Source organism: Gadus chalcogrammus, chromosome 7, assembly GCF_026213295.1.
Source record: "Gadus chalcogrammus isolate NIFS_2021 chromosome 7, NIFS_Gcha_1.0, whole genome shotgun sequence".
NCBI lineage: Eukaryota > Metazoa > Chordata > Actinopteri > Gadiformes > Gadidae > Gadus > Gadus chalcogrammus.
This window is the reverse complement of record NC_079418.1, coordinates 56,460-73,091: the sequence shown is the minus strand read 5'-3', so window position 1 is coordinate 73,091 and position 16,632 is coordinate 56,460. Positions and strand designations below refer to the sequence as shown.

At 45.9% G+C, this 16,632-nt stretch overlaps 1 protein-coding gene and 1 pseudogene across 2 annotated transcripts; both read right to left on the bottom strand.

The window, feature by feature from the left end:
• LOC130385403 (zinc finger protein 135-like) overlaps positions 1-8,420 on the bottom strand; it is a 150,598-nt pseudogene extending 142,178 nt beyond the window's left edge.
• A 1-nt stretch (position 8,421) lies between these two features.
• On the bottom strand, positions 8,422-10,600 carry LOC130385407 (histone-lysine N-methyltransferase PRDM7-like). 2 transcript variants are annotated; one of them, XM_056593909.1, is made up of 6 exons: positions 10,515-10,600; positions 10,215-10,349; positions 9,466-9,609; positions 9,305-9,369; positions 8,919-9,108; positions 8,422-8,509 (listed from the first exon to the last, which is right to left on the bottom strand). In XM_056593909.1, exons 1-6 carry the CDS (start codon positions 10,569-10,571, stop codon positions 8,492-8,494), a joined length of 609 nt encoding a protein of 202 aa, XP_056449884.1. In that variant the 5' UTR covers positions 10,572-10,600; the 3' UTR covers positions 8,422-8,491. The 2 variants fall into 2 exon arrangements, with proteins under 2 accessions (XP_056449884.1, XP_056449883.1); XM_056593908.1 differs by lacking the exon at positions 8,422-8,509 and having other exon boundaries at positions 8,874-9,108.
• Positions 10,601-16,632: the final 6,032 nt, after the last annotated feature.

The following is a 16,632-nucleotide window of genomic DNA, read 5'->3' as shown; positions in this document are numbered from 1 at the left end:
CTCTTCGGCTGTCAGAGCCTTCTTCGGACCCATGTTGCTAGGTAACGCGAGGTAGCGTGTGCTGTTACCCTAGCCGCTAACACTTCACTTGGAAAACGTTTAAAAACATAACCTGTTTACCACCTCAAGTGAATTAACCTATCCTATCCCCAGTCAGATCTGTGTGTGTACGTGTGTAAGGTCTGTCTCACTTGTATTCATTTTACTCTGAGATAACTTGAATGGAACTTAAGATGTTTGGGGATGAGCAGCACAGCAGTCAGGCCGCTATTTAAAGCTATAATAAACTGTATTTTGTTTATTTAGGTAAAGCATTATGAAACAATTTGCATGCAAAATAAAGCATACAAATGCCCCGGATGTTTATGAAACTTAGAAACACCCCTATTTTTTTTTACTGTAAAGCAAATAGGCCTATTTAAATCACTATTTGAGGCATCAAATGAAAATGGCCAATCAAACATTTACATCACAATCATTTATTTGATATATATATTCAAACACAATATCTATATAGTCTGTTTAGTATATAGCTCTGGACAACCACAATCCAGGTTGCCCATCAGTGTGTGGAGGGAGGATATGACCACACACACACCAGTGGAGTCTCCATCACCTCTTCATCAGTGTGTGGAGGGAGGATATGACCACACACACAACAGTGGAGTCTCCATCACCTCTTCATCAGTGTGTGGAGGGAGGATATGACCACACACACAGCAGTGGAGTCTCCATCACCTCTTCATCAGTGTGTGGAGGGAGGATATGACCACACACACAACAGTGGAGTCTCCATCACCTCTTCATCAGTGTGTGGAGGGAGGATATGACCACACACACAACAGTGGAGTCTCCATCACCTCTTCATCAGTGTGTGGAGGGAGGATATTACCACACACACAACAGTGGAGTCTCAATCCGTGTGTCTAAAGTAAGTTTGGTTTAAAGTAAGTCCTATCATTACTAGTCCCATCTTTGTCCACTGGGTGGCGCTTTAGAGACTGATTCAACTTGTGCTCCAGCAGCTGCTCTGTGTGGAGAATTAATACTAAAGAATATACCATTACCATGCATTGCTTCTAATTGGGTGGGCCGGACAGCCTGCCTCCAAGTTACCCACCCGCTTACAGTGGATACTGGTACACACACACACACACACACACACACACACACACACACACACACACACACACACACACACACACACACACACACACACACACACACACACACACACACACACACACACACACAAACCCACACACGCACACACTTTAAACACTGGTAAAGCAATAGGAGCCTGCATTGGCTAAAGTTGTTGGGATGCACGTTATTTTATAACAGGCAGGGGCAAAGTTGTGCATTACAATGCAAACACGACAATAATTGGCACGTTCTTGCGCACTCAGAAGAACATGAACTGAATAAATGCCAGGTATATAGCATATCGGAGACGGGCACACAATCAGTGCATTTGCAAATGAGAGCCTGCAGTATGACCGATCTTGTGACATTATTTAACCAGCTAATACGATCAGACAGACACATCATTGATCACATATAAGCCCACAACAAGCCCAACATCACCTCGGCAGGTGCGCTCTCTCTCGCACATTCACACAATCACTCCAACTCCAAGGCTAGGCTGTTTCACTAAGACCACAAACAACCACAACTAACCAGCCTACATATCCACAACAATGCGCAACAATCAGTTCATTGCGTATCTTCTGTTTGGCGCACATGGCTAATTTGCATAGGCTACTTGCACAGGACTGTCGGCTCCGCTTGTCAAAAAAATAGAACGTATTTGTGAATAAATGCTTTGAATTCTGAATACTGGACTTGGTGAGCTTAAATAGGCTATTAAGTGACCTTTAGTGAGATGGCCTAAAACGGAATACAAATGAATTATTCTAGGACATAGGCTTTCAGGATCAATTCAGAGGTTCAACTGTTCGGGATTCATTTTGCTTAGCCAGTGAAAGTGACCAGCTGTAGATTCCACACACTGTTAAAAATACTTCACTACAAGTAGGCTATAAGTCCTCCAAATAATTCAGCAGAATTGCATTACTGCCACAAGCATAGGCAGCAGTAGTCATTATGCGCTAAAATGGTCCCTGCCAGTGTTTTTCTATTCTGATGTTTGTGGATGAATCTTTCAGCTACAGCTTTGTTACATTTCCTTGCGATGGTTTGCTGGTTTAATACAGCAATACATCAAATGATGTAAGATGATGTGTCCGTTGCGTGGCTGTCATGTGAGAGCCGTATACGCATTTTAAAAACACCTGTAATCAGCGTGACTATGACTTTCCGAGCGGATCATGGGGGGCTCTTCAATCATTTATTTTTCAGGATTTTCTCCCGTCATCCTCCAGTTTATCGCAAACATCTGGAGATAAGTCGGTTTAATTAAATACTCAAGTGAAATACAAGTGTACCTCCAAATTGCACTTATTGTACAGTACTTCGGTAAGGGCATTTACAATCCATCACTAAAGTTTTGATAGAGTATTCTGATTCAGCAGATTTAAAATGTATTTGTATAATCTTCACAAATCTTGCAGCAATGCAATGTTAATATATCATCATGGGAAATGAGTATTCTGATTCAGCGCATTTACTATTTATTTGTATAATCTTCACAACTCACAGCAATGAAATGTTAATTTATCATCATGGGAAATAGCATATAAACAAGCTTCATAAAAATTCATTTCTAAGCAGTAGGCCTACTACATATTTCTCAACGTAAACATCATGACCATAAGCTATCCCAAAGTTTTCACACCTTTCACACAGTAGGGCAGCATTAGTCATACATAATTAACAACACATCAAAGAAACTTTATTGAGGGATAGCAGTGAAAAAAACATCTGCGTCTTGGGTAAAGTTGGGCTATGCTTAATGTGAGGAGCAGGGCCCGATTGGAAGGAAGCCCATTCAGGACGAAGTTGACCTGGAGAAGGCAGCTGCAGGCAGATGAAGATGGGGGGGCTCTACTTCTTATTACCACAACAGGAACAGAACGCAGCCAAGCCAATGAATTCAGCCAAGTCACTGAGAAGTCTGTCTGTAACATTTGGAAGATACAGTTCAACCATGTAGGACTTTTGTAATTCCCCATTGTACTTTACAGAGATAGAGCACTTTGTTGCAGTCAGACATTTGTTTTTGTTTACCTTTAACATAGTGAGTCTGGAACACAATAGTTTGACCTGGCTTGGTGGAAAGCCCACTCACCACGTCAAGGTGCAGGTCATGAGTGGGAAAAAAGGTGTGTGTGTGTGTGTGTGTGTGGGGGCACTCCAAGCGTCCTTCCCTGTATGTGTGTGTGTGTGTGTGTGTGTGGGGGGGCACTCCAAGCGTCCTTCCCTGTGTGTGTGTGTGTGTGGGGGCACTCCAAGCGTCCTTCCCTGTGTGTGTGGGGGCACTCCAAGCGTCCTTCCCTGTGTGTGTGTGGGGCACTCCAAGCGTCCTTCCCTGTGTGTGTGTGGGGGCACTCCAAGCGTCCTTCCCTGTGTGTGTGTGGGGGAGCACTCCAAGCGTCCTTCCCTGTGTGTGTGTGTGTGTGTGTGGGGGCACTCCAAGCGTCCTTCCCTGTGTGTGTGTGTGTGTGTGTGTGTGTGGGGGCACTCCAAGCGTCCTTCCCTGTGTGTGTGTGTGTGGGGGCACTCCAAGCGTCCTTCCCTGTGTGTGTGTGGGGCACTCCAAGCGTCCTTCCCTGTGTGTGTGTGGGGGCACTCCAAGCGTCCTACCCTGTGTGTGTGTGTGGGGGCCCTCCAAGCGTCCTTCCCTGTGTGTGTGGGGGCACTCCAAGCGTCCTTCCCTGTGTGTGTGTGTGTGTGGGGCACTCCAAGCGTCCTTCCCTGTGTGTGTGTGTGTGTGTGTGTGTGTGGGGGCACTCCAAGCATCCTTCCCTGTGTGTGTGGGGCACTCCAAGCGTCCTTCCCTGTGTGTGTGTGGGGCACTCCAAGCGTCCTTCCACGGGGTTGGGCACCTTCCTCCATGGCCTCCTTAAATCGATTGTACTCCGGATACACCGGTAGCCTGAGGACCAGGGAACAGGTATTGGCCGTGGGGAAAAGGGCCGGTCCATCTTCCTCATGGAGGAATTCAAGCCGGGGTCCGATGGGAAAACCCACAGCAGGAATCCTTTTGAGGCCCGTGGCAAACGCCAGAACCGCCCCCAGGGTGAGACTCGTATCTCCATCTGTTAGTACATAAGAGATAACTTGTAAGAACGACCGCATGTGAACATTAACAGGAATTTTACACTGCCTGACATGTGCCAATCTTTCGTCGTCCTTAGTTAAGATAAGATATACTTTATTAATCTCAGCAGAGAAATGTAGGTTATGTTTTATGTTGGTTTAGGTTGCATTTCTCAGATCACAATAGAAATGTTCAAAAGTCCTTGTTTAACCCTAAGTGTGCACTAATAGTGTCATTCTTTCGAAAAAAATATAAAATGTGTTATGCTGGTTCTGTCACAATCGGTTCACTATAATTCCCTATGCAGTGCTGTATTTACAGGTATGCCTAGGTTCACAAATCAAATAGTAAATATTTTTCATGTGTGCATTTGTTCATTCATGCAGAGCTGTAAACAGTCTTGTATTTTTCCTTTGTGTTTTGTGACCCATTATTGTTTGTGAAGACTTAACTTCTACAGGATGCCCCTTTTATATCCATTCATGATAATATCACCTGTTACCAGTTACTAATGTTGAAACAGTTGAACATTGTTGTTTTTTGAGCATTCTACAGCTTTCCTCTTTGGTGGTCCCCTGTTTTGAATTGTGCATCAAATTCAGAATAAGCATATATTAACAAAGAACAATTAGATAGATAAGGGTTGTAGATAGAAACACTTCCTTACCCTCCACCTCGATCAGCCAGTCCCTCCAATATATAAGGGTCCTGGCCTCCTTCCTCCTCCGATTGGAGCCCGGCTCAGACAGGTAGGACGTCATGAATGTGGACTCCAACCGGGAGGCCAGCAGCGGCTCAGGTGTGTCCATGAAGACCCCCTTGAGCTCCTCATGGTGGATCCTCAAAAGAGCTAGAATCCCGAAGGTCTCCAACCCTTCTTTGAATCTGTAAAATCAATGAGATAATAGATCATAGAAAATATAAGGTCTGTTGCTCTGAAGCCTGTTCTAGCCTACTCCATTGTACATAATGTGAAGATAAAAATCAATTAGACAAGGAATCCTTTCAATTAATATAAATTTAGATTATTTTGGAACACATGATAACTTTTCACTCCAACACAAAGGTCTCAGTCCATTAAATAGTCAATTCCCAGCTCCACTTACTGATTGAGAGCAGTCAAAATACGGCCCTCTGTGAGGAAGTTGAGGGCTGCCCCCAGCAGCTCATCCCTATGCGGGAGGCTCCGCACAAAGGAAAGGAGCCCATGAGGGAGAGCTCGTCTGTGGCCTCATCCATAGCCTCCCTGGCACCTTCCACATGTGTGGCATCTGCAATCTAATATCATACATTAGGAACAATAATCATTATTTGGGATTTCTAAGCACTTTCATGGCACAAATTATCTTCTAACAGTAAAGAATGCATTGACATATGTGTATGACATAAATCATACATTGAAATTCAACATCAGTACACTATAGAGCACACCACACAGTATCTTGACACAAAAACACTTCTCCAAAAAGTGGTTTCAATTAACATTAACCATTTACTTGCCTTTTGGAGCTTGGTCCTCAAATTGTAATCTGTCACCTCTTCCAAAGTGGCAGGAAGAGGGGACAGCTTACAAACCTGTCTGTAGAGGCGCTGTGATAGGAATCTCGGAGAGACCTGCCCCTGCACCAGGCAGAGGGCAATCATCTTCCCCACCAGCCTGTACTGTCCTTTCTGCAATGCTGTGATAAGGGGAAAAGCACAAGGTTATTAAAGTTTGTTGCTCATTTTAAATGCATGTTAAAAACTCTAAATTGCAACGCCCAATACCATAAATTAAATTCAAAGCTTACCAACACTGTTCAGGGCCAGGGTTGTGTTGCCCTCAGGACCTTCAGATATAAAGAAGTTCTGTATTTGGTGGATGAGGAGGGTACAGAACTCTCTGGTCGGTCCCCCCTCAATAAATGATTGAAGAGCCCCCCGTGATCCGCTCGGAAAGTCATAGTCACGCTGCGTATACGGCTCTCCCAGGACAGCCACGCAACGGAATATATATATAATAGTGAAATGCCATATGGAGAACATTTAGATCGGGGGACACGCAACAATCGAGGGATGTGGACACCCCCGAATATTGACGGCTATTTCGCACATTTTGCCATCACAATTATAGCCTAACATAACACTGTACTAGACACAAATGTATTTTCCACTAGCTAGTGGTGGTCATTACATTGCAGTGAAACTAGTAAAGACAACACAGCTTTATGTTACGGCGAAACATGGAGGCACTGCAGCTCTAGTCTCGACAATGCGTTACTTTAGTCTGGTATTTCTCTTCACTGATTGGTTAGACAGCCTTCAAACTTAGTGGTCAAGCAAAGAAGAGGGAGGGGCTCGTTCTGCATACCTAATAGCCGGAGTGAATAACTAATAGCCGGAGTGAATGACTAATAGCCGGAGTGAATGACTAATAGCCGCGGCTATTAGTCATTCAAAACCGTACGGAATCCATACGGTTTCCGTACGGAATTCTTGCCAAACCGCACGGAATCCGTACGGTTTCCGTGCGGTTTTGCACTTTTACCGCGCCATTCTAGGGCCGGATTGTGGCCTTCTTGGCTTTCCATGGGCTACCTCCAGGTACCCCCTCCATGCCAGGGCGCCCTGATTTTATGTTTATTAACAGCTCCTCCACCGGGGTCAAGACAATTTGAGTGCCAGATCCAGTCAGCCGACTGTCGGCCTTTTCACGATTGGCTTAAAAAAAAAAAAGAAAAGCGACAAGTTTGCAGCTTTGTATATTGAAGTGAATATTTCACGGAGGGGCGGCGCCCTAGCGCCCTCTATTGACCCACCGCCACTGGTTGATATATCTATCATTTGTTCACTGTATTAGCCTACCAAATCACAGGCCTCTTCAACGGTTTAAATCAGACATCCTTTTTTTTCTCACTTCCATTGAAGGACGGTGAATAGTTATTATTATTGGAAGATTGAAACATAATTATCAATAATTAATTCAAAATGTCACTGAATCCGGGGAAGGGGAACATCTTCGTGGTGCTGTGGTTCCCTCTGGTGGTCAGTAACGGGACCTCAGCTCATCCTTTGAATTCTACGTTATACATAACAGCATATCAAATATAATTCACCAACATGTTGGACTGCATCTATTCTATCCAGACAAAACCAGACATCTCAACACTGCATATCTGATTTTATTTGAATTTCTACAGGATAAATAAATAAATACATACAAATGTAATAAATATAACAATGACGTCAGAGAATAATTCAGTTAACATTATCTCTCTCAAACTATTTTTCGGGTAAAAACCTTCACTCATACAGACATGAATATAAATAAATACATAAAGTTGATAAGATAAACAATTAACCGTTCATGTGCCCTTTTAACATATAACAGCAAGGACCATGTTCGATTAGATCTGAATAACAGATGTCTGGGAACCATTTAGTTTCTTCACATGGTTGTTTGGGTGGAGACTCCTCTGTGAAGTTGTGTGTGACGCTTGAGACGACCAGATTGACTAAATGTTTTCCCACACTGTTTACAGTGGTATGGTTTCTCTCCTGTGTGGATGCGTTGGTGTTCCTTCAGAGTATCAGATCTACTAAACGTTTTCCCACACTGTTTACAGTGGTATGGTTTCTCTCCTGTGTGGATGCGCTGGTGTTTCTTCAGATCACCAGATAGACTAAATATTTCCCCACACTGTTGACAGTGGTATGGTTTCTCTCCCGTGTGGATGCGCTGGTGTTTCTTCAGATCACCAGACTGACTAAATGTTTTCCCACACTGTTTACATTGGTATGGTTTCTCTCCTGTGTGGATGCGCTGGTGTACAGTCAGATGACCAGACTGTCTAAATGTTTTCCCACACTGTTTACATTGGTATGGTTTCTCTCCTGTGTGGATGCGCTGGTGTCTCTTCAGTTCACCAGATAGACTAAATGTTTCCCCACACTGTTTACAGTGTTATGGTTTCTCTCCCGTGTGGATGCGCTGGTGTCTCTTCAGACTATCAGAGCGACTAAAGGTTTTACTGCACTTCTCACATCTGTGGCGTCCGGCTCCTTCTGCTGGAATCTGGCTCGTGCTTTGGACGGTTCCCGGGGAGGCTCCGATTGGTTCTTGATAGGAGGCTGCGACGTATGGGAGGAGACTAGGCTCCACCTTGATTTCTCCACTCCTCAGCAGTCGGCCGTACACGTCGCCATGGCTCCTCTTCATGTGTTTGTGGTGGAAGATCTGAGACGTGTAGGAGTACGGACACTCGGGACAGGGGAAAGCCTGTGCTGGTGTCAGCTGGGATTTCCCTCCTAGGAGAAAGAGAGAGTCATATGTATTTTATTTTTGAGAGTGCTGCTGATGGCTGGTTTAAGCAGCCTCATCTGGCCAGAGTCAGGTGCTTTAGGCTTTGGGGCTTGATAAGGCTGCACATCCTAATCAAGCATACCTGAATTTGTATAATTGGATTGTTTTTTTGAAACCTCCATGGTACTGTATATTTTTCATTTAGACATTTTTCCAAGTAAGAATATATTTCCTATTATGTTGTCATCTTTTGTTTATTATATTTAAATTTATGTTAAAACTTTACTATTTCCTGTATAATTTCTTGACTGCTTTGTTAATGTAGATGTTTATTGTCCAAGCTCTTTTGAATTAAAATGAGAGATGTGGTCATGAAGTGCCGCATAGAAACCAAACCCTGACAGAAAGGCAGACCTTAGTAGAGCTCTTGTTGTTCCACAGTCGATCAAATCCGATTCCCAGATGTCTGGCGTATTCGTCCCCATACCAGACCAAGAGCTCTGCTCCTGAAGTCACGAGGCCACAGGAGCGATACAGAATCCCTCCTTTGTGCTGAAACGCTATTAGGTTCTGTTCCTCTTCATTACGAGCACAATTGACGTACCTAACACACAGACAGGTACGTCAACACACCTTTACAGTGTATCTTCTGCATATGTCATAGCAACACAGAAAATATTGTGGATCTAATCAGATAACAGACATGGAGAAATATAAATGTTATCAATCAAGTAATGTAAGTAAGAAAATTGTGAACATTATTCATGCAGTAGATGGTATAAAAGTGAATAGGGTCCTACCTCATCCAGTTAGAAAGTGTCTCTCTCTTTGCATCAATGTAATCATTGTGTCTGCTCTTGTAGATCTGGAGAAATGTGTTAATCAGACTCTATGCCATCCAATAAACACACAAGCACACATACAAGACTAGATCAAAATAAATGAATACAAACACACTGACCTCCCAGGAGTATCCACTCTCCAGGGTTCCCTCTTCATCGGTCCTGTGTCCTTCGTAGGGTCCAAAGTGTGTTCCAATGGGAAGGCCACCGTCTCCACAGTAAAACACCCCTAGACCGGCCCCAGGGATCCCAGAATCTCTGATCTACCCCACATGAGACAGAGACGGAGAGAGGAGGAGAGTCGTAGAGTGAGAGGAATACATAGAGGGAGGGAGGGAGGGGTGGAGGAGGGAGGAGATAGAATACAAGAGAGGTAGAGGAGAGCGAGATGGAGACACATGGAGAAGAGAGATGTAGAGAGAATGAGGCAGGGAGAGACACAGAGAGGTGAGAGGAATGGAGAGAGGAAGAGAGGTGGTGAGATGGAGGGGGGGAGAGGAAGATAAGATATGATAAGAAATTAATGGAGATGTGTAGTTGGGAAACAAGTGAGAAAGAGAGATTTAGACAGGAAGAGGGAGGGAGGTAAGGAAAGAGGGGGTTGGGACAGGGGGGGGGAGTTCAGAGAGGGAGTCACAAAGAGAGGCAGATAGAGGGAAATGGGGGGAGAGAGGGAGAGATAGACGGAAAGCACGATTCAGGAAGAAGAACCATTGGGGGAGAGATACAGTATATCCATCTGCTTTGGCAATATAACTGTTCACATTACTGTTTTTATATACATTAGCTGGGAAATGTATTAAACAATGAATGTTATACCGTCTCATTGGACGGGGAGAACTTTGTTGTGTTAAAGTACGACATATACCTCAAACCCAGCGGGCAGCGTCTTCTTGGCTCTGTCTTTCTCTCCGACAGCAACGGGGCGATCGATCAGCCACGAAGACGATAGGACCGTGGACCTCGCACTCTTCGAGGAAGAAAGTCCTACACTCATCACAGACTGGAGAAAGTTCATTTATTTATTATGTCCAAAAGAGCTTCAGCTACAAATCTATATTAAATAGACAGAAACAGGAAGATTAAAAATTGGTTTGTGAATGAAAAAGAGGTGGGGAAAAAGAGGTGGGGAGAGAGAGACAGAGACAGAGACAGAGAGCCCTCTTACAGAAGTAGTCGTCATCCTTAGGTACTTCCGGTTCTTGGTAGTTAACTCTGAGAACATTTCTCAGGTTCGTCTCTCTTGAATAAACACTTGAGCCCTGCAAATGTTCATGGAGAACTGACACACACACACACACACACACACACACACACACACACACACACACACACACACACACACACACACACACACACACACACACACACACACACACAGTTACAGACTATACGTGCACAAAAAGGTGTTATTGCAGTGAAGCAGTGGTGGGATCAGAGCTAACCCAAGTAGACCTCCTCCTGGACTGCAGAGCCCCTCTCTACTCCTCCTCCGGGGGGGTCGATCTCTGGATGAGAAGGAGTGGTCCCTCCAGAGACCTCCTGGTCACTCCACCCCCGCCCTGAGAGACTCTGACAGACAGAACGTCTAGTTAGGAGTACTCCCAGTTTTTTTAATGTGGGTAGGTGCTAGGGCTGTACGGTATGGACTAAAATGTACATCACGGTAGGGCTGGGCGATAACGATTATTAATCGCGATAAATCTCACGTCGATTACGGCGATAAGCATTAGACATAAATGCTCGATATGAAAAAAAGGTTTTGTTTTTTTTTGTTTTTTTTTAAACAACATTTCTGATGTGGATTTACCTGACAGCCAATGCGGCAGAAATAAACAAAATAGTCAGATCGCAGTTTTGCGGTTAATGCCTAAGTACACGCCCATTACCTGGTGCACACACACACACACACATACACACACACACACACACACACACACACACACACACACACACACACACACACACACACACACACACACACACAGACATACATACACAGACACACGCACACACACACACACGCACGCACGCACGCACGCACACACACACACAAACAGACCTGCAGACACAGACATACATACACAGACACATACATGTGGCGTGTGTGTGTGTGCAAGTGAGTGTACTGCTCTGCAATTAGCATGTTTTGGCTTGTAGTTTTTTGTGTGTGAAATCGGACGAAAGATTTAAAAAAATTAATTTGGCTTCAAGACCCTCTAGTTCTCATTCTCGTTCTCTCTTCTCCGTGGTTCCATTTGTCGCTATTTAGCGCATATGGAAGCAATCAAAAACAAAATGGAGGATGGCCCTTAAAAACAGTACTTAGCATGGTGTAGCATCTTACCCTAGCTCTCTGTGTTGTCTACGGGGAATGGGTTAACCTAGCGATGGTGAGTGCTTGGCACTTCTATGAACATCCTTACTGTACCCACAGAGATATATTGTTGTCTCTCTTTCTCTTCTTTTCACCCCTTAGAGACCTGGGACTGAAGACTGGGTCCAGGTCAGGACCCATCAGAGAGCTGGGACTGGAGACTGGGTCCAGGTCAGGACCCCTCAGAGACCTGGGACAGAAGACTGGGTCCAGGTCAGGGGGCAGGACCCCTCAGAGACCTGGGACTGAAGACTGGGTCCAGGTCAGGGGGCAGGACCCCTTAGAGACCTGGGACTGAAGACTGGGTCCAGGTCAGGGGTCAGGACCCCTCAGAGACCTGGGACTGAAGACTGGGTCCAGGTCTGGGGGCAGGACCCCTCAGAGACCTTGGACTGAAGACTGGGTCCAGGTCAGGGCCCCTTAGAGACCTGGGACTGAAGACTGGGTCCAGGTCAGGGGGCAGGACCCCTTAGAGACATGGGACTAAAGACTGGGTCCAGGTCAGGGGGCAGGACCCCTCAGAGACCTGGGACTGAAGACTGGGTCCAGGTCAGGACCCCTCAGAGACCTGGGACTGAAGACTGGGTCCAGGTCAGGGGTCATGACCCCTCAGAGAGCTGCTGGGACCCAAGGGGCTGGAGGGACATTCCAGGTGTGCTACTTGGATAACCAACAGAAAGCTCTGGAGAAACATCTGCTCAGCTTGAAGGAGTTGAACTGAAGAAAGGGGAAGAACCATCGGCTGAACCAACACATTCTCACTCCGAGCACGTCGATTTTTGAATAACGGTCAGTGACCTTGTGCTTCTTTTTCTCGACGCATGGGGTTTTCAACTCGTTACAATGTAATCCCTCCACGGCAATATATGAAGCTATGAGCATTCATCCCATTGGCTAACGGGGGACCCGATGGCTGCACATAGAGACGCTATGAGCATTCATCCCATTGGCTAACGGGGGACCCGATGGCAGCACATAGAGACGCTATGAGCATTCATCCCATTGGCTAACGGGGGACCCGATGGCTTCACATAGAGACGCTATGAGCATTCGTCCCATTGGCTAACGGGGGACCCGATGGCTGCACATAGAGACGCTATGAGCATTCATCCCATTGGCTAACAGGGGACTCGATGGCTTCACATATGCCGCTTTTCCACTGCATGGTACCAGCTCGACACGACTCGACTCGACTCGACTCAGCTCGCCTTTTTTGCGTTTCCACTGCGATCTAGTACCTCAAGTGGCTGCTTTTTCTAGTACCGCCTCGCTCTAGGTTCCAAGCGGCTGAGCCGATGCTAAAAGGTGACGTCGGCAGACGGCCGGCCACTGATTGGCCAGAGAGTGTGACGAAGTCACGAGAGCGACATGGCAACCATGCTGGTAACGATAGAACAGCCATAGTAGCGCCGCAGTCAACATATTCCACTTCTTCAACATGCCAGCTAATAATACGAACACGAATACCATCGCATCGATGTTCTCCATTGTTGTTATGTGGGTTCTGTCCATGGGGGTTACGTAGGTGTAGTTTGCGTCGCGTACAAAAATACGTCACGGCCCTTTCGCGCAGACGACCCCGCCCACGTCCCGGAGGTACTATTTGCGGTGGAAAAGCACCCGCGCTGCTACCGTGTCGAGTCGTGTCGAGTCGTGTCGTGTCGAGTCGAGCTACATGTGCGGTGGAAAAGCGGCAATAGAGCCGCTAGGGTCAGAACATTCTCATTAATAATGAATGCACAGAGTAGGATTCACAAATGTATTTTGTGATTTATATATAAATTACTCTCTTCTCACAAATACATTTCAATGCACACAAATGAATATCGGTATGAATAAATATAATATTTATCAATAAAGAAAAAAAAAAATTACAAACACATTTCTGATGCACACACATATGTACCTTGTTTTAAATAAATGTAATATAAATCCATGAATATATGAATTAAAAAAATATTAGCAATTTTCATCAAAATGTATTTGGATGTTGTTACATTTACTGTATATGCAAACTGTTAAACTTGAATTAACAACACGCTTTTCATTTGTGAACTTGTTTGCATTTGTGTGTGAACTGGACTGTATTTATATGCAGATTTTTGAGACTCCTGATGTCGCTGGATTCACAAATGCACATTATTTCGACAAGGAACTCTCTGTAGCCAATCATATGCCTCCCTTGTTTTCAGCAAATCACATGACTGCAGTGACTGTTTTTTTACATTGTCGGTGCCGTTTACTACTTTAACGGCACCGACAAACCCAAAACCCAGTCGAAACTAGATGGAAAAAGTGTGTAGCTAAACGTGAAGCAGCTTTTACTTCTTCGCCACCTAAATTGTTATGTACGATAATTAAAAAAAACATGTTATTTCCCATAGACATTTGACAGAAGGAAACGGGAGGCTCTGAGGCTGGACTCAGAGGTCGGAACTGCTAAGGCGTTACCATAGCTCAGTTGCTCGGCGCAGTAACCCGTCTAATCTGTGCCATCCACCTACCCTTCCATACACTGACCTTGAGGTGATGGGAGGACTCTGGAACTGCCAATCGGCGGTCAAGAAGGCGGACTCGATTTCAGCCTACGCGTCCCCATAACCCTTCACTTCCTGGCCCTGACAGAGACCTGGATCACTCCAGAGAACTCTGCTACTCCTGCTGCCCTCTCAACCGTCTACTCATTCTCGCACACCCCTAGACCATCCGGGCGAGGAGGGGGGACCGTCTCCTCATCTCGCCCATGTGGTCCTACCAGGTCCTTCCACTAAAACACTTGGCCAGATCTGCGTTTGAACTCCACGCTGTCACGGTCACCATTCCTATCAAGCTCTCCATTGTGGTGATCTACCGTCCTCCAGGTCCCTTCCGTGACTTTTACGACGAGATGGATGCCCTCCTCAGCTGCTTTCCTGAGGATGGCACCCCACGCGTTATCCTCGGCGACTTCAACATCCTGCCAGAGAAGTTGCACTCACCTGAACTAACCAACTTTTTCGCCACCTTTGACTTGACACTAACCCCTTCTCCTCCCACACACAGGGCCGGGAACCAGCTTGACCTAATATTCACCAGGTCCTGCGGCACCTCTGCTCTCTCCGTTACCCCGCTCCCCGTGTCTGACCATCACTTTGTTGATTTTTCTCTCCCCTTGAAATCCTCTCCCTCCCTCCTCTCTAGTCACCACATTGTCAACACTCGCCGTAACCTCAAATCCCTCTCTCCCTCTACGTTGGCCTCTACTGTTCTGTCTTCACTTCCTTCTATCGAACGATTCTCTCAACTATCTACAGATGAATCATCAGACACTCTGCTATCCTCCCTCTCCTCCTCCTTGGATTCCCTCTGTCCCTTCCACTCCAGACCAGCGCGATCCTCACCGCCCCCGCCTTGGCTGTCCCATCCTCTGCAGACTTGTAGAGCAAAGTTGCGGGCAGCTGAGAGGAAAATGGAAGAGATCAGACTGTACTAATGATCTATCCCACTATCTTTCCTTCTTTCTGATTTCACCTCTAGTGTGTCAACAACCAAATCTGCCTTCTACCGGACAAAAATCAAACCCCAGGAAACCTCCTCAACCCTCCCTCACCCCCACCTCCTTCCTGCCTCACTGCTGATGACTTTGTTACCTACTTTACCCAGAAAGTGAAGGACTTCAGCTCCTCTTTTATCCCTGCCTCCATCCTCCCTCCTCCAATCCCCTCCTCCTCTGTCTTTACCCAATTTATCCCTCTCACCTCTGACGTGGTCAACAGAATAATACCATCTAACCATGCCACCACCTGCCTCCTTGACGCTATCCCCTCCTCTCTCCTCCACGATGTCTCAAGCGACATCCTGCCATTTCTCACCTCACTTATCAACTCCTCCCTCACTTCAGGCATTGTTCCAGCGTCTTTCAAGACTGCCAGAATAAAGCCTCTCCTCAGAAAAACAACTCTTAATACCACCGACATCCAGAACTACTGACCGGTATCTCTTCTTTCATTCCTGTCTAAAACACTGGAACGTGCCGTTGCTAACCAACTGTCCTCCTATCTGTCATCTAACGACCTCCTTGACCCTCACCAGTCAGGCTACAAGAAGGCACACTCCACTGAGACGGCTCTCCTCGCGGTGACTGATTCCCTCCGTGTCCACAGCTGGGTGAGTTTCACCACTTGCTCCAAGAACTCCGCCTGGATGACGGCCGGTTTCAGCGGTACTTTCGACTGAGTCGGGCCAAGTTCGATGACCTGCTAGCCCGGGTTGGTGCCAGGATCTCCCGTCAGGACACCAACTACAGGCGCTCCATATCAGCTTCGGAGCGCCTGTCTGTCCGTCTCCGGTAAGTTGCGGTTTCATAGCCTAATTACTCTATCAGCACATTCTGTAGTCAAAAACTATATACACAACGGGGAGAAATTGTTCGGGTGCGTGTTCTGATAGTGCATACATCTATTTCCAATGCTGTCAATGCTCCACCCAGTGTTTCAACAGTGTTTTTATATATTATCTATGGTTTCAACCTAAACGCAAATCTTCATATACATGCATGTCACCTGAGTTTTATATAAACAAAATAAATAAATGCATCATGGCTCCAACATATTCATTCTTGACCTCCTTGTCATGCTTTTGAAAATAAAATAAGCTGATGCAAATCGCTAGTCAAGACATATACCTGTGCAGTGATATCAGTAAGATAATTGGCCTACATATTTGGTATACAACTAAAATTCTCAATAAGGCTACAATAAATGATTCATGTGTTGCCGATTCCTGGCTACTGGCGATTCGTTCCGGACGATAGCCACCAGCTTCCGGGTCGGGGCCTCCACCGTGGCTTCCATCGTGTCCAATGGGGTGACGGCTATATGGGACTGCCTGGTGGAGGAGTCCATGGCTGTGCCCACTACCGAGGACTGGA

Coding starts and splice junctions, on each gene's coding strand:
- LOC130385407 (XM_056593908.1), bottom strand. CDS start 10,571: ATGTTCTCAGAGTTAACTACCAAGAACCGGAAGTACCTAAGGATGACG. Junction 9,610..10,214: donor CGCTGCCCGCTGGGTTTGAG/GTATATGTCGTA, acceptor CATGTGGGGTAG/ATCAGAGATTCTGGGATCCC. Junction 9,370..9,465: donor AGAGTGGATACTCCTGGGAG/GTCAGTGTGTTT, acceptor ACATTTCTCCAG/ATCTACAAGAGCAGACACAA.